Genomic DNA, 22,341 nt, shown 5'->3' with positions numbered 1-22,341 from the left:
ACTGCAGTCAAAGCTCTGCTCACGACCTGATTTCAATCTTGATGGAAGTTGGTTTCAGGTAGCTGACTCAAGGTTGACTCAGCCTTCCATCCTTCCGAGGTCAGTAAAATGATTACCCAGCTTGCTGGGGGTAAAGAGTAGACGACTGGGGAAGGCAATGGCAAACCACCCCATAAAACGTAGTCTGCCTAGGATGTGACATCACCCTATGGGTCAGTATGATCTGGTGCTTGCACAGGGGACTACCTTCACCTTTTAACTTTACTGCTTCATGTAGCCACTTAAACCGTACATGCATGGAGTGCTGGTGTCTATTGGCTCACGATAAATAAATGGAGGTTTCCTCCTATTGTCTGATGAAAGATAATAGTGATATATTTCTCTCTGCTATCTGAATGAAGTGAACATAGATTCAAAATCTGATGGAAACCCCAATGCCCAGGGCAAGTTTTACATGAATGGAATCGATTTAGTAGCCTTGTAATTCTGTGTTGTATTTAGTTTGCACTTTTTTTGGTGGAATGAATGGTGGTGGTGGTGGGAACTCAGCAGTCATTTATCCTCTTAATGAGATTATGTGTACTTAACACAGGCATGATTAAACAGCTTTTTGGCCTTAAACTGCTGGATTACATCCAGTCCAGGAAGATTTCAAGGGATGGCTTTCAAATCACCCTTGGCAAGCAGGCTTGTCAAATATTGACTGAATCTTGGTGCTAATGAATGGGTTATTTTCATAACAAATGTCCCACAGCATTACCATATTATTGAGAGCAGGCATTTTTGTGCAGAAAACCCTCAGTAATTTTACTCATACTGTTAAGAACAAGATGACTCAAAATGCAGATAATAGGATTTAGAGACTACATTATGCTAAGCAGCAGAGGCTTTAGCTGGAAAAAAAAACCCGGTCCAGTATATTAAAATGTGGGAAAAGCATAAATCCTTTTATTGTATTCAATTTACAACTTATTACTGATTTCATCTTTCCACCCTACTTGATCTTGTTTTTTGGTATCCATCTCTGGTAAAACAACTGTCCCCCTTTTGCCTTTGGGGATTCTTATCAGATGTACTCAGCATCCAACTCAAGTCTACTCAATAGGACTTTCTTTCAGGAAAGTGTTCTTAGCTTTGCACTGTAGTTTGTCCACTTTAGGAGCCAGTGCAGAACCAGCTCTTGTAGAGTAATTAAATAAAGAAGGCAGGGGGAAAATGCCAAAAAGAGATAATGGGTGTAGACAGCTCAGACAGTGAATCTTGATGTGTGAATAGATACACAGTACCCCTCTTTTTATTTCTGTAACTGGCCATCAAATTGTAGTTGGTGACGGTGATCTGTCACACGCTGAGTGTTTATTGCAAAATCACTGTTATTACAGATGAACCCAGGCAACCTAAGTGGAAAATAGCAGGTTTTGTGTGAGTATGTGTGTTTCTGTGTGCGCGTTGTGCAAAAAGAGGAACAATACATGCAGCATGAATTTTACGGCTCTTGATAATTGAGGGGTTATTTTATTTGTGCATTTTCCTTTTATACAGCAATGCTAGAAGGAAAATGGATGAGCTCAGTGGCCTTAATCTGATGAGATGGTGGTATCCCTACATCCAAAGGATTGTTTATGTGCATTAGTGTTTATTGAGCTGTTTTACTACAAGGCTTAAAAAACACACACAAATTAATTGAAAGAGTAGCAGCTTAGGGATCTGGCAGGAAGAAAAAAATAGAATGCAAACGCAGTCAATGTTCATTGACTATTTAAAATAAGGGATGTCTACAAGAAGAACATTTTAATCAATATATTATCATTTATAGTTCTTGCTCATCCCATTAGAACAGGGGTCGGCAAACTCATTAGTCAAAAGAGCCAAATATCAACAGTACAACGATTGAGATTTCTTTTGAGAGCCAAATTTCTTAAACTTAAACTATAGAGGTAGGTACACTGTTTATTAACTTAATAAACTTTAATTAAAGTTTTGTCTTAATTAAACTATAGGTACACGTTGTACTGAATAAAACTTGATAGCATACTGAATAGTGATCTTATTTATTGATAAAAATTAAATTGTAAGTCCCTTCCATTTCCCCCTCCCCGTCTGGAGTCCTCGTCTGGAGGCCTGGTCTACTGCCATAAAAGCCTATTGGTAGACCTGGCCTCCGGCGGAGTCCCATTGGGAGGCCAGGTCTACCCATTGGCTTTCTTGGCAGTAGACCTGGCCTCCGGAGGCCCATAGAAGCCAATTGGTAGACCTGGCCTCTGAAGGGGGACTTTTTCCCCTCCTTGGAGTCCAGGTCTACCGCCAAGAAAGCCAGTGGGTAGACATGGCCTCCCAATGGGACTCAGCCAGAGGCCAGGTCTACCAAACGAAGCCCGCCCCGCCCAACAGCTGATAGGCGGGTGGGGGGGCAGGAACCACTGAGCTGCCTGCCCAGCAATCGTGCGGCTAGAGGGGAGGGGAGGCTTTAGCCTCCCAACCATTGAGGGAAAGGGAAAGGGGGACCTGGCCATTCTCCATGGCGGTGGGGGGGGGAGAGACAGCGTGCCTGCTTGCCTGCTCTCTCGCTCTCGCTCTCTCTCAGGCCTGCTGGCTCCGAAGCCCAGCTGCTGGCGCAAGCGGGTGCAAGAGCAGGGGCTCCGAACCAAGTTCGGAGAGCCGCACTCAACGAGCCAAAGAGCTGCATGCGGCTCGGGAGCCACAGTTTGCAGACCCCTGCATTAGAACATTAGAAGATACAGGGAAACAAAGTTTGAATTCTTGATCATGCATATACTGGGAGAGTGATTCTGATGGGGACCAGAACTATTTATTGCTTTTAGGTGCATTTTCCCACAGCTGTTTGCCCACTTATCCCAACTCTTCATTGTTTGCCTGAAGAAGCAAGCAGGTAGCTGATCTCACCATAAAATAATGTAATGTGTGAGATAAGATGTTGTGCATACTGCCACACGCATGCTGGTTCAGTGATGGGAATTCTGCCCCCTTTTTGGGAGGAAAAATGGCATCAATCTGGGGTTAATTCCATCAGCTTTTCGGCTGATTAAAAAGGGTCTCTTTTTGACCCTCCAAAAAGGTTATGCTGGGGATTATAGAACCTGTACGGACAAAAACCATGGGTGGTAGTATGGATGGGAATTTGACAAGATAGGAGAGGAAGAGGAAGTTTTTATATCCCACTTTTCTCTACTGTAAGGAGTCTCAAAGCCTTCCCTCCCCCCCATCCACAACAAGCACCTTGTGAGGTAGGTGGGACTGAGAGAGCCCTGAGAGAACTGTGACTGGCCCAAAGTCGCCAGCAGTCTTCAGGGAAATTGAACCCGGATCTCCAGATTAAAGTTCACCGCTCATATGGAGAAGCAAGGAATCAAACCCAGCTCTCCAGATTAGAGTCCGCCACTCTAAGTCATTTCCACCATGCTCGATAGAGAGAAAACGGTTGGCTCCACCCCTCCGTTCACATGTGTCATTGATGTTTGTGCAAAGGCTTCCAGAATTTCTCTCTCTCTCTCTCTCTCTCTCTCTCTCTCTCTCTCTCTCTCTCTCTCTCTCTCTCTCTCTCTCTCTCTCTCTGTGTGTGTGTGTGTGTGTGTGTGTGTGTGTGTGTCAGCAATGTGAATTGACTACAACTTGTAGCCAATGTGAATTGGCTACAAGCTTTGACAATTGGTCTCTAGGGCATTGAAGTCCCTCCCTTCTCCGAACCCCACCCTCCACAGGCTCTGCCCCCCAAACCTCCTGCCAGTGGTGAAAAGGGATCTGGCAACCCTAAGAATGGATGTGATATTCATGCTCCGCCTAGCTCCCAATACTAATTGACCTGTGACATTTTGTCCCAACTGGAGACTCCAAGTAGACTTCAAGAGTAGACCCATGCAGAGTGCATTACAATAGACTAGTCTTGATGCTACAATGGCGTCGATCCTGGTGATCAGATAAGTCAAGGAAGGGTGATCAGTCTAGTCTGATAAGTCAGACTACACTGAGCTGGAAGAAAGTGTTTTTTGCAGCTGCATTAACATTGCTTCTCCAGCAGTAATACCTGGTCCAGTATAATCCCTGTTAGACTTGTTGTTACCCACCCTGAGCCCCACTGTAGTGGAGGAGAGGTCGGATATAAATCTAAAATACAAATAAAATAAAATAAATAAACTCTTAACTGAGTCAGCAAAGGTAATCTGAGCCTCATTGTCAGTGAATTTGTGTCTCCCAGATTCGAGCCCAACATCAACCACTCCAACATGTATGCACATACAAGAGTGTAATTTCCAGGTCCTTGCATAGCAACACATCTCAATAATGTATGTACATTACTGGAAATAAATGGAAATGTCCCGTACAGATATGCATTCAGAAGAGGTGTTGCAAAACTGCGGCTCTATGCGTGATGCACAATCATGTGAATATTCTTTGATAACCTAACCTCTGAATTTCCTTTCTTGCCATTGTCCACATTCATTCCAGTTCCTTGTTGATCTAATAGGTGGCATTTCTAACTATTGTGTATTTTAGCCGAATTACTATAGCAACAGGTCTATCTGAGAATTTCACACAACAAAACACAAACTATTTATAACTCTGTTATTTATTCTTTGTTCTTTACATGATTTTTCTATGGCTGATGTTTGGCTCATATGAATGTATTCTAAGTAGTTTAATTAACTTTATCCTACTACAGTGCATGCAAAGACAATAGCTAATATTAAAAATAAGCTAGATATATTTGTGAAGACAATAGGTTGGATCCAGAGCAAAATCTCCACTAATGGAAGAGATTTCCATCAGCAGAGCAGGAATTCCTTCTTTCTCTCTGCTGTTTGCGGCCTTAAAATGCTGGCCCTTTGGTACGAGGAACCCCCAGAAACAGCATGGAGGAGTTACTGTGGGAAGGGGAATCAGCAAAAATTGTCCCCTTTTATCATTGGATATTTCATCTGAATCCAGCCCAGTATTATGGAGAAGATTCACAATACCACTGGAAAATCCTAACAGTGCATTCATGAGCTCTTGGCCTGAAAGAGCTCAGGAGGAATGCAAGTGCCCGTGCTGGCGTCCAGGTGCTTACGCCGGCGTCTGGGCCACTTGCGCTGCCACGAGAAGCAGGGACGCTGGTGTTGGGCCGCTCACGGCAGCCTCCCTGCAGTGTCATGGCAGCACAAGCCCAGGGATGCCAGCTTGGCCTTCTGCCGGCATCCCACAGGCGCAAAGCCCCACGCTGGCATCCCTGGGGGTGTTCCCAGGGTGTGCCACAGGTTGGGGCACCCTTCCCTCACAGATGTTTCTGCAGAGTTGGGTGACCCCCCAGACTGCAGAAAAATTTGAAAAATTAAAAACAGGGGGTTAAATCCCCCCAAACAAAAAAAAAAATATTCTCTGTGCAAGCTCAAAGAACACACACCCAGAACCATGCTGGGTCTTGGTGGCGGCAACTCCCACCAAGAGAGAGAAAGGCAGTTCTCCACAGGGGCCTCGCATGCCCACCTGGAGGAGTCTGGGTGAGCTGCCAACAGAGAGAGAAAGGGAGGCAGGGAGGCAGGGAAAGGCAGCTCTGCTGCAGCAGCAGAGCCTGGAAGCCACTGACAGGCCCATCTGGCTGCAGCCAGGCTGGAAGGTAAGTGGGGTGTGTGGGGGGGGAGAGATCCCCTCCATGAGTTTTGTGGGCCCCCACTTTTGCCGATCTATTTTTCTTTTCTGAAAGTGGTTGAACTGTCCTGCTATGCAACTTACTTGCGTACTCTACTTTAAACTGGACGTACCGTAGATGATAAATCACCTTTAATGGAGTAACTTGGAATTAGTTCATGTCATGATCACCTACTTCTCTTTGGTCTATATACTACTGTGCCTCAATATAAAATCTAAATAAAATTACCTTTATGGGAAATGTATCGATTGAAGTGTGCATAGTTTATTCATTTTGTAGGTAGGAGAATAAGCTATTATCTTTGTCTTTGGCCTTTCATGCATGGGTTGTTTCTGTGGCGATCACCTCCCCCCCCCCGACAGCTTTGGGGTTTCGTTTTTATTATGCACGTCTTTTCCAATCTTTAGAAGTTACTTCGCTTTCTCCTTGCGTTTTCCCCGTGTTTTCTGGATGCCTCCAGAAACAGCATCCAGAAAACACAGGAAAAACGTGGAAAGAGAGGGAAGTGACTTCTAAAGGCCAGAAAAAACATAGTGATCACGAGGGGAACAACCCATGATTAAAGGCCTTTGTAAAGAATTGTGAATACTTTCACCAGAAAAACCTTCTAAATCACATTGATAAATTATGGGCATTGAGTCACTTTTTCTATCATTGGGATTGTACATTGTTAGGAGCTGTCATTTTCTTGAACTTCTATGTGTATGTATTTTCCTTGTATAGACTTTCAAAAGGGCACAAAGTACTCTGGTACAATGAGAAAGGTCACCCAGCAGAGGATGGGTTAAGAAAAAAGACATTGTTCCTGCATTAAGTATTAGAAACACCTATTGTTATGGCTCAGCAAGGGACATATTTTTAGAAAAGCACATAAAGAACGGAACCTTTGGTGTTCTAAGATTAGATTTAGGCTACTATTAAAGTGCATTGTACCCTTTTACATACAGAAGGCAACATAAATTACCAGAATAGTTGCTACTAAAAATAAAGTTGTGGTGCAATAGAATGAAGTCCCTCTAGTTGTCTTTGAAACTGAGCATTCAATATGTTAGGAGGATAAATATGTCATGTATATTTACTGACCAACAATAGTGGAACCCTGTCATCCATGCTCATACAGCATTTTAATTTTTTTGACAGAGGTAAAATAGATTTTTAAATGAAAACCATACTTTATCTAAAGGACTTTTCTTTTACAAAGGCTAGGGAAATAGGAAAAAAACAGTTCAACATTAGTTTTAATAACTATTTTTCATTATACTCTAATATGAATTTTCTTGTACCTTGTTTCTGAATTGATTCCTTCCACATAAATAAAAGACATGATTGTTTCACTATAATTTCCACTTATTTTTGTGCCTAAAATAGCTATCCTGGATCTGGAATCAGAACCTGAAAGTCCTTTAGCACCCCCTGCAGATCTGTTTCAACGACTGGGCCATTATGAATGGAGTTTTCGTGATCATAGTAAGTATGCCCTAGCAGGTTCTCAGCCTGAAGTTTATGAGTCCACTCCTGCCAGGAAAAGGTATGTCTTATCAATGCAGTTTCCACCTTCTATTTCTTGGTCATGTTAGGCTGACCCTTTGCTGCCCTCAGGGCGGTGCAGACACACTGGACATCTGATTGGTAAGCTGATTGATTCCAGATTGAGCTGCCCTAAGGAAGAAAGGAATGCAGCTATGTCCTCATGTGGGTTAGGTGGTGGCTGGATATCTCCCACTATTACAACTGATCTCCAGGTGATAGAGTGAGTTGGCTAAAGCAATTTGAAGCCCCCCCCCCCCAGGATCACATATGGAGCAGCAGATTTAGTGTCTTGTAGGAATGTTGTGTCCACAAATTCCCCATTCGTTTATCTGTAAATAAACAAAAAATTGCCATAAATCTCAAGTGCTCTCTCTTCCAAGGGTAACCAGTCTAGGTAAGTATGGCCTTTGAAACCTCTCACCAGTTGGAGAAGTTGGAAACAGGTGGCAGTATTATCTTCACTAGCTTGGCTTAAAAAGTCAGATTTGAAACTATGGTTGGAAGTAACTTTGGAAATAACTGTTTCAGGCAAGTGTGATGCATGTGAGAGAAATGCTTTTAACTCATGGACATTCTCGGTGTCCAAACCAAGATCTATTAGCCAACACTATGTAGAAAAGAAATAAATAAAAAGGATAAGGATCTGTCAAAAATAAAGTGGGGAAAAACTATACTATTCATAGTGTTACTGTTGTGTATGTATGTTTATTATGAACCAGGACTCAAAGCTTAAATAGAAGGGACTTCAATGCCATAGTGTCCAATTGCCAAAGCAGCCATTTTGTCCAGGGAAACTGATCTCTGAAGATCAGTTGTAATAGCAGGAGATCTCTAGCCACCACCTGAAGGTTAGCAACCCTAACTGCAAAACCTTGTGGCCCGAATGAAACTGGAGATAGTTCACCTTGCAATAACTTCATAATTATCTACCTATGTATTTCTAATAGCATAAGCAAATCAGTAATTTTTTATTTAACTGTAAAACTAATCTGAAAAGTTATTATTCTAAAAACGAAATCTTCATCTGGTTGTAAATATTAAGATTATACCAGCGAGAATGAATCTTTATGTAGGAAACCATGATTTAAGTCTAGTCTTACTGAGCAGTGATTTAAATCGTGATTTAAAATGATTTGATTTAAATCAAATCCACCCGGTTTTGAAATGAACATCAATAATGCAAGGAATTTTCATCATTAGCTTTTCTTCATTGGATATCATGAAATCATTGGAAATGAATACTAATTCATCTCTAAATGCTTCTATTAGGAAAGAAAAAAATAGTTCCGCCTCCAGAGGTGATGCGAACATTTAGTGAGCAGAGAAATATTCCTGTGTTTCTGGAATGTCGGTAAGATTCTCATTGTTTTACTGTTACAGTGTTTCCATAATAGCTTATTTTATTTCTAGCTGCCTTGGAACCCCATAAGGCAGTATAAAAACAAATAATACATTTTTGAGATCCTGACATGGACTTACACAAATATGGCAGATCATAATACTTAACATTTAGGTAGTACAGGAACCCCTGTGGTCTATTGCAAGTATTCATCCATTTTTATTGTTATTTAATAACAGAAACAAAAGGTAAAAGGTAAAGGTCCCCTGTGCAAGCACCAGGTCATTCCTGACCCATGAGGTGATGTCACATCCTGACGTTTTCTAGGCATACTTTGTTTACGGGGTGGTTTGCCAGTGCCTTCCCCAGTCATCTTTCCTTTACCCCCAGCAAGCTGGGTACTCATTTTACCGACCTCGGAAGGATGGAAGGCTGAGTCAACCTTGAGCCGGCTACCTGAAACCAACTTCTGTTGGGATCGAACTCAGGTCGTGAGCAAAGCTTGGACTGCAGTACTGCAGCTTACCACTCTGCCCTACGGGGCTCCTAAATAGAAACAAAGCAAAATATATTTTAAATACAGAATATAATACCAAGAGAAAGATACAAAATAGTAATAGAAAATTCCATATATTAATAACCTAACTGAGTTTGCTGCAATATATACTTTTAACCTTACATATTAAAATTACTTTCATATATCCATTTACTCTAATCTGCCTCTATATAACTTAATACCGCCAACTATGCACTTATATTTCAAAGAAGATGATACCTTGGATATTCTATCTTTCTATATTTAACTCTAATCCTATAAATTAATAAATTCTAAGTATTTTAGCTATAACTAATTTGTGGTATCTTATTCAAAATATTCTAAGCATTATACAAAACATAGGGGTTTAATTGGTCACATAACTGTAATTGATTCAATCAGTGTGATTACCTCTTAATGTCTGTTGCAAGTATTCATGTTATGCATGCTTTAGCAATGAATGTATCTTATAATATTAATCCTCAGGATTCCAAAGATGACAGAGGATGTGGCCAGGAATGCGCTCCTCAGCTTTGTCAATTCTAAATGCTGCTATGGCAACAGAGCTGCAGGAGAGTTGGCCATTCAGGAGCTGAAACAGCAAACATTACACCGAGTGAGTATCCCCAGACTTGCTTCCAAGAGGCGCAAACTCGAGAAGGTTAGGCATGAGGTCAATAGACAGATAGTTGAGAAAAGCTCTAAAACCCACCTGATTGATTTCAACGGGATCTAAAACACGAGGTCCCAGGGCCTGAGTGCTCCTGGAAAACACACTCTCTGCCCTGAAAACACTTTTTCCCTTGACTTTTAATCATGGGCACAGCCAGTTCTGGTCAATATTGAAGAAGGAAATTCACTTTTAAGTTGCTCAAAGGCACCTGCCTTATTACTTCACGTCCTTCAAGACTAAGTCGTATTAATAAAAACACATTTCTAGTGCTAAATCCTGTTTAGCAGTGGCACAAACTGAGCATCCAAACTTATCTCTGGCTCACATCCAACAAGAATGCTTACACAGTTCTTGATGTTCCAAATCATCAAAAACAGACAATAATGGACAATAATGACTCTCATAATAGCATGCTTATAAATAGTCTACCTGCTGATCCTTCTCAAGAAAAGCACCATTTATGCAGCAGACAGCATTATGTATATTTGGCATTTATTCAAACAATTCGTGAAATGCCAGCACCAAGATGCAAGGAATAATTGTTAGCTTAACTCCCCCACCCCCGTCAAGTCACAGCTGACTTATGGCAACCCCATAGGGTTTTCAAGGCAAGAGACCTCAGAGATGGTCTGCTGTTGGCTGCCTCCACGTCACAACCCTGGTATTCCTTTGAGGTCTCCCCTCCAAATCCTAGCCATGGCCGACCCTGCTTAGCTTCTGAGATCTGATGAGATCAGGGTAGCCTGGGGCTATTCAGGTTAGGGCTAACCAGCCCAACTAGTCACTTGGTACAATTATTTACTTTTTTATTTGGCCATACAATTTTCATAGTCAACGTTTCCAGTGACATTTACTTTGTAGGAGCTGTTCTGAGTATGTAGACCCTCATAAAAACAATTATTTGTGATGCTGGACCACCTTATCTGGTCTCACTCCTTACGGATTCTTCTGTTCAGAGCCAGTTCCAGGTTATAGAGGGCCTTGGGCAAGATCTTAAGCTTCCGTTATATGATGGTTCCTCCTTTTTCATACACTGGTGGGAACGGAAGCTTATTATTGCTGATCCACTTGAGTGGATAACCATAGATGAGATAGTAGTCCCATGTTCGGATGATCCACTAACCATTATTAATTTAATTAACCCATGACTTTGTATGTGGTTTGGAATGAGCCAATGTATAGCCAGATACTATGTTCCAGTTAACTCTAATCATGTAATGGAAACAAATTACATACAAAAGACCATAAGGAATACATTGGCGAAAAAGCAGGGGCTAAGCAGTGGAAAAGAAAGATGGAGAGAGGCTGCTGTCCATTTGCTTTCACAAGATGTGAAATAGCTTGACCCTTTCCTTCATCATTTGCTTCTTCCTCAAAATGGCCCCCCAAACTATTCTAGTTGCTAAGCAAGGCACGAGGCAGAAAGTATTTCCCATTTTTGACACCTAACAATACTCTCTCACAGAATGTCCTTTCACGATTTTTCTCCCCACAGTATCGACTGGAGACTTTTAATGAAACAAGAGTAAGTGAACGGACTTTTGAACCTTATACTAGTAAGTAACTTTTATTGAACCTTATACTTAGTAAGTAACCGTGAATATGAATCATTAACTTTAATTGCGTAGGGAGGAAGCATATATTATTTCCTTCTTAGTAGAAAGGAGTCAAACATCTGAATCTTAACATAAGTAGAATTGTAATGCTGTCTCTCAGTTCAGTGTGTTAGTATGCAATTAAAAGTGTGAAAGCCTACCATTCACAAGTGTATGCACAGCTGGTAAGTTTCTTATATATTTGCAAGTCTGTAATGTGGCACAGAAATAGTCAATGAGGCACTTGGAATACAATGGTGAGAATTCTAACCTCCAATTTATAGAGCAACATTTATCAGGAGGACTTACTGAGGTGGGCATATAGCCACATGGGGAGCTGATCTATCCATGTAATTAATAGCATTTGTTCACAAAGCACCGGCTAACATCTGAGCCCCAAATTGTCAGTTGTCAGACCATTAAACACTGAGTATCTAATGCCATAAGCAATGCAAAATGATTTTTTTAAAATCAGGGCAGTATATTTGCTTTAATTCTAACATTGTCTGTGTTGAAAATTCAGTACATTAGACCTCTGCATTGAATGGTATTGTATCTGCAGATTGCTGTATCACTTATTGCCACTACAGTGCTAACAGTGCTTGAAGGGCTATATTAGCACAACCATGAATGTTCAAAGTAGATCTCAAACACAATTCATATAATAATCCGTGTAATAAGATCAGCCAAAAAAACACCAAACAGTCCTGTTACCACAGACATGTCCAAATAGTATCAAGGAACCAGAGAAAGTGGTGCCATTCACCCACCTGCTGTCCTATCGGTGCTTGGCAGCAACTAACAAAGTAACTGGGGTGGGGTGGAGAGGAGAACGGTAAAGAAGGGATGAGAGAAAGATGAGAGCAGGAGGAGGACTCTCCATTTGCTTCTAACTTTCTTCAACTCTCTTAACCAGACTGCCAGGCACCAGAGATAATGAAAGAATGATTATAATCCATTCATCCATTGGCTTTTAGTTAAACAAAGGAAATGAATGCACATCCCTAGTATTTAATACTGAACAATAGCAGACAGGCCCAAAGCTGCAGAATATTTTTTTTAAATAATCACCAATGATGAGCAATTCTGTCTGAATACTGAAGACTCAAGAGGAGAGTCTTCCCTTTCAACCAGATTGTTTCCATTCCACCAAAATGGTCAATGAACCTATTTTTTAAAAAAAATTGCTCCCCCCCCTGGAACAAAAAAGAGACATTTCCCTCTCCCTTAGGGAAAAACCCCAGGCCTTTTTATAAAGTTACCCCCCCCTGAAGAGTAAGAAAACCATTGCTTGAGGGATCTGTATTATAAAATTGAAATTCATAGTGTCTCCAGAAAAGTAATAAACTCCTATTACGGTGATTGGCATGACTTATTGTGTGAAGCAGCTAAGTGAGGGCTTAAGAACCTTTTGACTGAAATATTTTCTTTTACAATGCTAGGTTAATTTTTCCTTACTATTTGGGAAGGCCTTTGCAATGAGTTTTGGTGGATGGAGGCAGCCACTATTGCTGTCTCCTCCATGACGTCTTGCAGTATGTGAGACACCTTGTGTGTGTAAAGTGCCGTCAAGTTGCAGCTGACTTATGGCGACCCCTTTTGGGTTTTCATGGCAAGAGACTAACAGAGGTGGCTTGCCAGTGCCTTCCTCTGCACAGCAACCCTAGTATTCCTTGGTGGTCTCCCATCCAAATACTAACCAGGGCTGACCTTGCTTAGCTTCTGAGATCTGATGAGATCAGGCTAGCCTGGGACATCCAAGTCAGGGCAAGACACCTTAGTGTCTGTCAAAGTTTTCAGACTTCCTGCCCTAGAATGAATGGATGTGTCTATTGATCCAAAAAAAGACAGGCCGTGCAAGACAACCAACGGCACCGATGATCCCCCAACACATCAACAGTATGCCAAAACTGACATCATTGACCAACCAGAGAAACATAACTCAATATGGAAAAAGAAGGATGTTAAAAACTTAGGTGTTTATCTTCCTCAAGATTAGAAAAATTTGCCTAAAGATCATTTGTGTGTAATAATCAAGAATCTAAATACAATTAAGGATTACTACCCTAAATGAATAAAGAATAATGAAAGTCATAATCAAGGATCAAGTGCTGTGGCACTTTATGGGCAAAAACGCATGGTCACTTTAGTCTCCTTTATTCCCTGTTTCAGCCAGGATCCAGCCAGGATCGAACACATGCGTTTTTTCCGAACGTGCGTTAGATCCTGGCTGAATCCTGGCTGAAACAGGAAATAAAGGAGGCTAAAGCGACCGTGCGTTTTCGCCCTATGTGAAAAGATTAGTTAGCAGTAGTTGTTAGAGAAGCCAGCAGCAGTAGCTCATCCTGTGGGGGAGGGAATTTGATGCTTCTACAACCACTAATCGGTTTCCCACCTATCTTAAGATGAGGGCAGCAGGTACTACCGCCTGTGAGAGGACAGAAAAGTCTATTTTTTTTTGGGGGGGGGGATAGTCAGTTAGCTGTGGGGAAAGTAGCAATTACCACTTTTATTATTTTTAACTCTATGGTGGAGTATGGCCACTGTGTATCAACTTGTTAAAAGATTCTGTTGGTGTTATTTCTTATCAGATTCTTTGGTAGACGGGCCACAAAATGGTGTACCCCCCCAATTATGGGATATTAAAGTCCACGTTCCACAAATGTTCCAGGAAGATACAAAAAAATTCCGGGTTCCTCACTCTTCTTTAGTCAAGGTAATTCACTGATTGATTAGTTTATGCCAACTATTTGGATCTTGAAGAACCTCAGTAACACCATTTTTGGGTATAACTTTATTGGTTTATGTTTAAGGTAAAGGTAAAGGTTCCCTGTGCAAGCACCGGGTCATTCCTGACCCATGGGGTGACGTCACATCTCGACGTTTACGAGGCAGACTTTTGTTTACGGGATGGTTTACCAGTGCCTTCCCCAGTCATCTTCCTTTTACCCCCAGCAAGCTGGGTTTATGTTTACATTGGGTAAAATAGAGAGCTTTCATGTTTAACTGTTGTATATACAATTAGTGTAGCTGGTGATGCTAATATTATTTCATTCAGGATAAAATATGTTTACCTGAAACCGAAGAAACTGATTTCTAGCCATGGGCACAAGTAGGCAGGATTATTTTTGCCATTTCCCCCTTCTCGTGGCAGCTCCAAATGCCCCCTGAAATGTTGCTCCTGTGAGATGGGGGACCCAGAGGAACAGCTTGGAAGGGTGGGAATCAGAGGTATCCTGCAGGACTGGCAAAAATTGCATTTCTCATTACGAATGTATATGCCATCAAGTCGCAACCAACTTATGGTGACCCCAGCAAGGGGCTTTCAAGGCAAGTAAGAAGCAGAGGTAGTTTGCCATTGCCTTCCTCTGCAGATCTTCCTTGGTGGTCCCCCATTCAAATACTGATCCTGCATAGCTTCCAAGATCTGACGAGATCAGACTATACCGTGCCACCTTCCTTCCAGCCTTGTCATTGTGCCTGTGAAAATCTACACCGAATCGAAGCCAGTGTCTCAAATTTGATGAAGCACCATATTTGAAACAGCAAAACAAAATCTGTTTCAACTGAGACTTATTACTTAGGTGTCTCTAGAAGGTTCTCAGGTGATGTGTCTTGGTGCAGTTGTCATCCTTATAGTGAACAGATTACTTGTCACTTTCTGAGTAAAGCACTTTGTAATTTTCTGACTGAAAATGTCTTAATCCAGTCCACTTTAGTCCACTGACTTCCAGGATTGCAATGTTTAAATATTCGATTTTTCATATAATGATTTCAAGTTTACCTTGATTCATACTTTTCATGTTCCATGTTTCTATTACATGTACCAAACCGCTTTTCTTCCTACACACTACAAATTTACCTTAGTTAATATATAATAACAAACTTTCTTATCAAACCATTGTGTTTGTATACATACACACACACTTGTAAACACGTACGCACACACACACTATATATATGTGTGTGTGCGCGCGCGTGTATGTGTGTATGTATATGTGTATGTGTGTGTGTGTGTGTGTGTGTGTGTGTAAAGTGCCATCAAGTCGCAGCTGATTTATGGCGACCCCTTTTGGGGTTTTCATGGCAAGAGACTAACAGAGGTGGCTTGCCAGTGCCTTCCTCTGCACAGCAACCCTAGTATTCCTTGGTGGTCTCCCATCCAAATACTAACCAGGGCTGACCCTGCTTAGCTTCCGAGATCTGACGAGATCAGGCTAGCCTGGGCCATCCAGGTCAGGGCTATATGTGTATGTATGTGTATATGTATGTGTGTGTGTGTGTGTGTGTGTGCATTTCCTTTCCCAATACGATTAAGGTATTACAATATATTTTTAGATGATAATGTGTAGTTACTTGGTAGAAAGATCTAAGTGCACCATTCATATTTCAGGAATGCCACAAGTGTCACGGCCGAGGCCGATATAAATGCAGTGGGTGTCATGGTGCAGGAAGGGTGAGTATCATCAGTCGATTCTTTTCTATGGACAATGCCCTCATATTAAAGCATATTTTTCATGATTCAAAAAACATTGCAACAAAGGAGATCAATAATAAACAAGGCTTGTTCACCAAAGTAGCAGACATTTCTTTGTGATGTACAATTTCAAACTGCAAGGGCAGACTCATGTGAAAGAATGCCCCCCCCCAACAGATTCTTACACATATAAAACTAGTATTTTAGGGTCAAAGCTAGGCTAGAACTGTTTTCCCAGGTATCCTGGTTTTCTAAATGAAGAAAGTTTATTGTATGATGAGGTCCTGTAGGAATTTGTGATCAACGATTTGCTGGCAAGAATTTCTGGTTGCCACTGGGGGCAATTGGAAGGGGAAAAAAAGTCTTCATTGGACAGTGCTAGAAAGCAATAGTGGAGTAGGGTTGCCAACTTCCAGGCACTAGCTGGAGATCTCCTGCTATTACAACTGATCTCCAGCCAATAGAGGTCCGTTCCCCTGGAGAAATTGGCCGCTTTGCCAATTGGACTTCATGGCATGAAGTCCCTCCCATCCCCAAACCCCACCCTCCTCAGGCTCTGCCCCAAAAATCTCCAGGTATTTTCCAACCTGGAGCTGGCAACCCTAAAGTGGAGGCAGGCAAAGATTCAGTCAGGACCACGCTGATGAGTAGCTGTTGATAAGGTAGCAGTCTTGACAGTCTGCACTTGGGGTTGCTAGCCAATCTGTAGCATTGTGCTTGCATGGTGTCAACCTAGGCCGTTATACCCTTCTATGCAATTGAACTTAGTTTCTTGCTTCCACTCCGAGCCTATGACCTCCTGAAAGGATCTGCTATCCCTTCCCCAACAGCATCATGCGGTGGAGTGAGTGGCCAGGTTGCTCCAATGAACAATGTCCACAGCTGTCACTGCTAGTGAGGAATACAGGCTGAAAGTTTCTTTTGGTATTTTCCCACCAAAATAACTAAATCCATGTTTATTGTATTACAATAATAGGAACAACGAGGCCTTATACAAAACACATGCTGAGTTGCGTTTGTAGCGAAGGCATTGTCAGACATTTTGAAAACAGAAGAATTGGTTCTGTTTATTTTGTACTCCTTTAGATGAGGTGTGTCACATGCTGTGGAGCCAAACATAGATCAAAATATCAGAAACGGTGCCAAATGTGTTCAGGTACTGGTCGTAAAAGGTAAGATGCTACCACACTTTTTAATTTTAATTTTGCTACAAGAGCTTTTAGGATATTATTTTATTAGTAAATATCTGGGACCATGTTTTGCCTGTCACCAATGATAGCAGTTTGGTACCCAGAGATTTCTTTTTCAAAATAATTTTGGTGAGGTGTTCATATAGAATCATAGAATCATAGAGTTGGAAGGGACCACCAGGGTCATCAAGTCCAACCCCCTGAACAATGCAGGAAATTCACAACTACCTCCCCCCCACACACCTAGTGACCAGAAGACGGCCAAGATGCCCTCCCTCTCATCATTTGCCTAAGGTCACAGAATCAGCATTGCTGACAGATGGCCATCTAACCTCTTCTTAAAAACCTCCATGGAAGGAGAGCTTACCACCTCCTGAGGAAGCCTGTTCCACTGAGGAACTGCTCTAACTGTTAGAAAATTCTTCCTAATGTCTAGATGGAAACTCTTTTGATTTAATTTCAACCCGTTGGTTCTGGTCCAGCTTTCTTGAGCAACAGAAAACAACTCGGCACCTTCCTCTATATGACAGCCCTTCAAGTACTTGAAGATGGTTATCGTATCACCTCTCAGTCTTCTCCTCTTCAGGCTAAACATACCCAGCTCCTTCAACCTTTCCTCATAGGACTTGGTCTCTAGACCCCTCACCATCTTTGTTGCCCTTCTCTGGACACGTTCTAGCTTGTCTACATCTTTCTTAAATTGTGGTGCCCAAAACTGAACACAGTACTCTAGTTGAGGTCTAACCAGAGCAGAGTAAAGCGATACCATCACTTCGCGTGATCTGGACATTATACTTCTGTTGATGCAGCCCAAGACTGCGTTTGCCTTTTTAATTACAGCATCACACTGCTGACTCATGTTCAGTTTTGGTCTACTAAGACCCCAAGATCCTTTCCACACACACTACTGCTCAAACGAGTCTCCCCCATCCTATAATTATGCATTGGATTTTTCCTACCTAAATGCAGAACTTTACATTTGTCTTTGTTGAAGTGCATTTTATTAGTTCTAGCCCATTTCTCCAGCCTGTCAAGATCATCCTGCATCTTGGCTCTGTCTTCTACCGTATTTGCTACCCCTCCCAATTTAGTATCATCTGCAAATATAATAAGCATCCCCTCTATTCCTTCATCCAAATCATTTATAAAGATGTTGAACAACACAGGGCCCAGCACAGATCCCTGAGGAACTCCACTAGTCACTTCTCTCCAAGTGGATGAGGAACCATTAACTAGCACTCTTTGGGTACGATCTGTCAACCAGTTGCAGATCCATCTAACAATAATAGGATCTAACCCACATTTTCCCAATTTGTCAACTAGAATACTATGTGGAACCTTATCAAAAGCCTTACTGAAATCTAGATAAACTATGTCTACAGCATTCCCCTGATCCAGCAAGGTAGTAACTTTCTCAAAAAAGAAGATAAGATTAGTCTGACATGACTTATTCTTGAGAAACCTGTGCTGGCTCTTATATATATGCTCTGTAAGTTATGTAAGACACACTCCACAAAGGAAACTGTATACCGTTTGCACAAGTACCATTCTCACAACTTGCTCTGCGAGGCAGCCCTTAGGAAACCTCTGAGACTCTCCTTGGTGCAGAAATGTCTCATGTACAAAGAAGAGAGACGACCCTGCAGGGGGACAGTTAGATAGGAATGTGAAGTCAGCACATTCTTTCCTGTTAAGTGTCATTCCATGTCTGTCTCCAGATTGCTACTCTCAGGACAATATTCTGTTTCTTCTTGGAAGTTCCACAGTCTCTCTTTCTCAGCTAGTGATGTAACTAGGACCCTATCTCTGTTTGTCCTCTTTACTATCAAGTCTGTTAGTTCCTGAACAAAGATTTATCTACACTTTGATTAAAGTGTTAATTTTGGGCAGGTAAACCACTTTTTTCCTATAAAGCTATCAGCATTACACCATAAACATCAAAGACTCAGTCCAGGTCTGCAGATGATACAAAAAGAACCAACAAAAGTAGTTCTAATGCAATTGGCTTGCTTTTCTCTCCCAACCCCTACCCCATTCAAGCTAACAACTTGACTGAAGGGCTCATCTTTTGTCCCCAGCAGCATCTGAGGAGAAAGCAGGCCATCTTGCATTGCCCCAGCACTGGCAGCAGCCCAGCCAGTTTGCATAGTGGAGGGAAGGGCTTTTCTCCCCTTCTCAGCAGCAGCACCTGGGATAAGAATACCCCCAACCAGCTTGCCCTGGAGAAAGAAAGTCCCCGCAGCAGTAGGGCTGCCAGCTCCGGGTTGGGAAATTCCTGGAGATTTTGGGGCAGGGCCTGAGGAGGGCGGGGTTTGGAGAGAGGAGGGACTTCAATGCCATAGAGTCCAATTGCCAAAGCGGCCATTTTCTCCAAGGGAACTGGTCTCTATTGGCTGGAGATCAGTTGTAATAGCAGGAGATCTCCAGCCACCACCTGGAGGTTGGCAGCAGTGATGGTTCCTAGGGCAAGAGCAAGTCCAGCTGACTTGGTTGGGGAGGGGTTTTTCTCCTACTCTTGTCAGTGATGGGGCAGCCAGGACTAGAACAACCTGACTGGCTTGTGCAGAAGAAGAAAGGGCTAAGGCAGATGGGCAGTTTACCTGGTTAGTCTTCAAAGATCCTCCTGTTGTAGCTGCCACTCAGAGAAATCTGCACAGTAATGGCCTGTGGTGAAGCCCTGATAAGGAATGATCCTGCCCACTTTCTAAGAACTCTGGGGTGGTGCCAAGAAAGTTGCTGCTGGGCCCCACTGCATCCACAGGTGCTGTGCAGGGAAACCTTGCTCTACTTGTATGCTCCTCCTTTCCAGCACAGTTGCCAACTGGTTGCCACAGTTAAATTCCTTGGATTTCCCCCTAAATGTTTTAACAAATTTACAGGAAGCCAAAATGATGAGGAAAGTATCTCATTCCCCACCCATCCTGGCAATAGAACAACTATTTTAGATCACTTACAGTGCAACCCAAAGAACACTTTGCAATGAGCAATCCCCACTGAAAAGACCTGAGTAGGATTCTGGGTAGACCTGTTTAGGATAGCACTGTTAATTTAGATGAAATAATTGTGAATATCCCTGGTAAGAATAAGAAACTGGTAGCTTGATTTAATACTTTTCTATCCTGCTTTCTTCACAAGTGGACTCAAAGCCAAGGAGAAATGTTTAGTGGACAGACCACAGCTCTATAGTTCTCAAAATCTGTGAGGTGACTTGAAAGAGAGCCTACCATCATTGGTAACAACTGTATTTCTGTGGGCTCAGGGGGCTAAGATATGTGCAGACGATGGACCACCGGCAACATAAGTATAGCTGAATTACTTACAAGATTGTAAGTGTTAACATGGATTTTCCCAGACAGGGAGACTGGCTTTTTAAAAACAATCTCTGTGATCCAGTTTGCCATGCCATGGAAGCTTGCTGTGGGACCCTGGGCCAGTCATTCTCTCTCAGCCTAGCCTACCTCACAGGGGTGTTGTGAGGTTAAAATTGAGGAGAGGAAGCTGCTTTGGGCCCCCATTGGGGAGAAAGGTGGGGTATAAATGAAGTAAATAACAACAATAATGATAAATGTTTCCTAAATTGAAAAGGCTGGTGGGCTGCCTCATGTAAAAAGCATATGTGCGAGAAGACAAAGAAGAGGGAATAAAGGAAATGAAAGAAAATAGTCTCCCTTTCTCACCAACTTTTATTCATTTGGCTTTCATTAGTCGCTGTTGTCTGCTGACAGCCCGACAGTCCTACTCCACAATCCTCCTCAACACCAATTATTCAGTACAGAATTAACAAATTTCCAATTAAAATATTAAAACGGGTCTGCAGCCTTCATTTGCAAATGGGCTGTGACTTTCGGAATCACAGCTGCACATACATATTCATGGACTTCAATAAATAATTGCCCTGTTTTAAAATTACATTTTGAGCTCCGCAGTGACAATATGCTGCTTCTACTGGTTTCTCTAGGCATAGTATCAAAGGAATAAAGGTGACCAGCAGTTCAGGAAGATACAACAGAAGCTGGTAACTATCTGCAAATGATTCAGATTTCCCCAGGGCTGGTGGAAAGCCTTCAGTTCTATTTCCCTACATTTCTATAGAGCCTTTGTTTTCATTGGCATTCCTTTCTTCCAGGTTGTGTGCATTTTGCAGTATTGCTGCCCTATTGTTTCTGCAAGTGCTAAACTAATTGGCTTGACAATGATCTTTAAGTGTTGCAAAGTACCTCACTATTCTTTTCAACTGTTCTATTAGGCTCCATTAGGTTTAAAATAACAGAGATGACATTGTGGGGTAATTGTGGACGTCATTTAAAAAATAGGGATCCTCTGAGGCTGACAATGACTTCAAGTGCTTTCATAAATCAGCTGTTAACTGCTGCTAATCTGCATCATGTTGATGCAATCCAAATCTGCCAAGGATAAACATATGGTTTCCACATCTGTTGCAGCCAGAATTATACATTCCTTCAAAGGGGGTCACCTAGTTTTCTTTGGTTGTATAAAGAAATTGCCATTCTGTTCAGACTAGGGTTGTTAGGGTTGCCAAGTGCCAGGTGGTGGCGGGCAAACCCTCGCCAGTCCACCTGGCTGTCCGCCGACCAGCTGAGGGTCGGCAGGTAACACAAGCATGCACCTGCCTGTGGCGACACGTCACTTCATGTTTACGCCCAGCAGCTCTGAATCGCAAGGGGCCAGTTACCACTCAAGCTGGTAAAAAGGCTCCTTGTGATGCTTTTACACACAAAGTGCCACATCACGAGTGGTCTTTTACCACTCAAACTCCCAGTTTGAGTGATAAAAGGCCCCTTGCGATGCGACACTTCCGGGTGTAAACTGGAAGTGATGCGATTGTGTCGACGCGGCCCTGTGCGTGCATGATCTTTGCCTCACCTCTGCCCCCAAAACCTCCCACCGGAGGAGAGGGGGGACCTGGCAACTAGGGCTGTCGATTTGGTTCGTCCCGAACTGAAAAACCGCCGAATTTCCCCCGATTCGGCGGTTTCCAGTTCGGGATGAACCGAATTTAAAAAAGGCGGGAAACGGGGGAGCCGAATTCCCCGACTTCGGGGTGTTCGGCAAATAAATTCGGCAAATTCAGGGTTCGGCGCAGCAGCATAACCGTCAGGCTCCCCCCCCCCCCGTGCACCTTCACGAGGCTTCCCTGAAGGCGTGTGGGGGGCCCTTTTAAAGATCTGTTTAAAGGGCCCCCCGCGCGCCTTCAGGGAGGCCCCGTGAAGGCGTGCGGGGGGCCCTTTAAACAGATCTGTGCCTAACAGCTGTTAGGTGCAGATTTGTTTCCCCCCCCCCGTGCGCGCCTTCACGGGGCTTCCCTGAAGGCACGCGGGGGGCTCTTCCCCCCCAAAT

General features: G+C 42.7%; 1 protein-coding gene across 1 annotated transcript in view; it reads left to right on the top strand.

The window, feature by feature from the left end:
• Positions 1 to 22,341, top strand: part of LOC130493210 (protein SSUH2 homolog) — a 40,607-nt gene that overhangs the window by 137 nt on the left and 18,129 nt on the right. Inside the window, exons 2-9 of the mRNA XM_056866908.1 lie at positions 3,433 to 3,438; positions 7,013 to 7,111; positions 8,444 to 8,525; positions 9,535 to 9,664; positions 11,217 to 11,277; positions 13,908 to 14,032; positions 15,710 to 15,772; positions 16,880 to 16,965. Coding sequence (XP_056722886.1) covers positions 3,433 to 3,438; positions 7,013 to 7,111; positions 8,444 to 8,525; positions 9,535 to 9,664; positions 11,217 to 11,277; positions 13,908 to 14,032; positions 15,710 to 15,772; positions 16,880 to 16,965 — 652 coding nt within the window. The remainder of the gene's footprint in view (positions 1 to 3,432; positions 3,439 to 7,012; positions 7,112 to 8,443; positions 8,526 to 9,534; positions 9,665 to 11,216; positions 11,278 to 13,907; positions 14,033 to 15,709; positions 15,773 to 16,879; positions 16,966 to 22,341) is intronic.

This window comes from Euleptes europaea, chromosome 1, assembly GCF_029931775.1.
Source record: "Euleptes europaea isolate rEulEur1 chromosome 1, rEulEur1.hap1, whole genome shotgun sequence".
Lineage (NCBI taxonomy): Eukaryota > Metazoa > Chordata > Lepidosauria > Squamata > Sphaerodactylidae > Euleptes > Euleptes europaea.
Note: the sequence above shows the minus strand (reverse complement) of the source record. Positions and strands in the feature narration are given on the sequence as shown.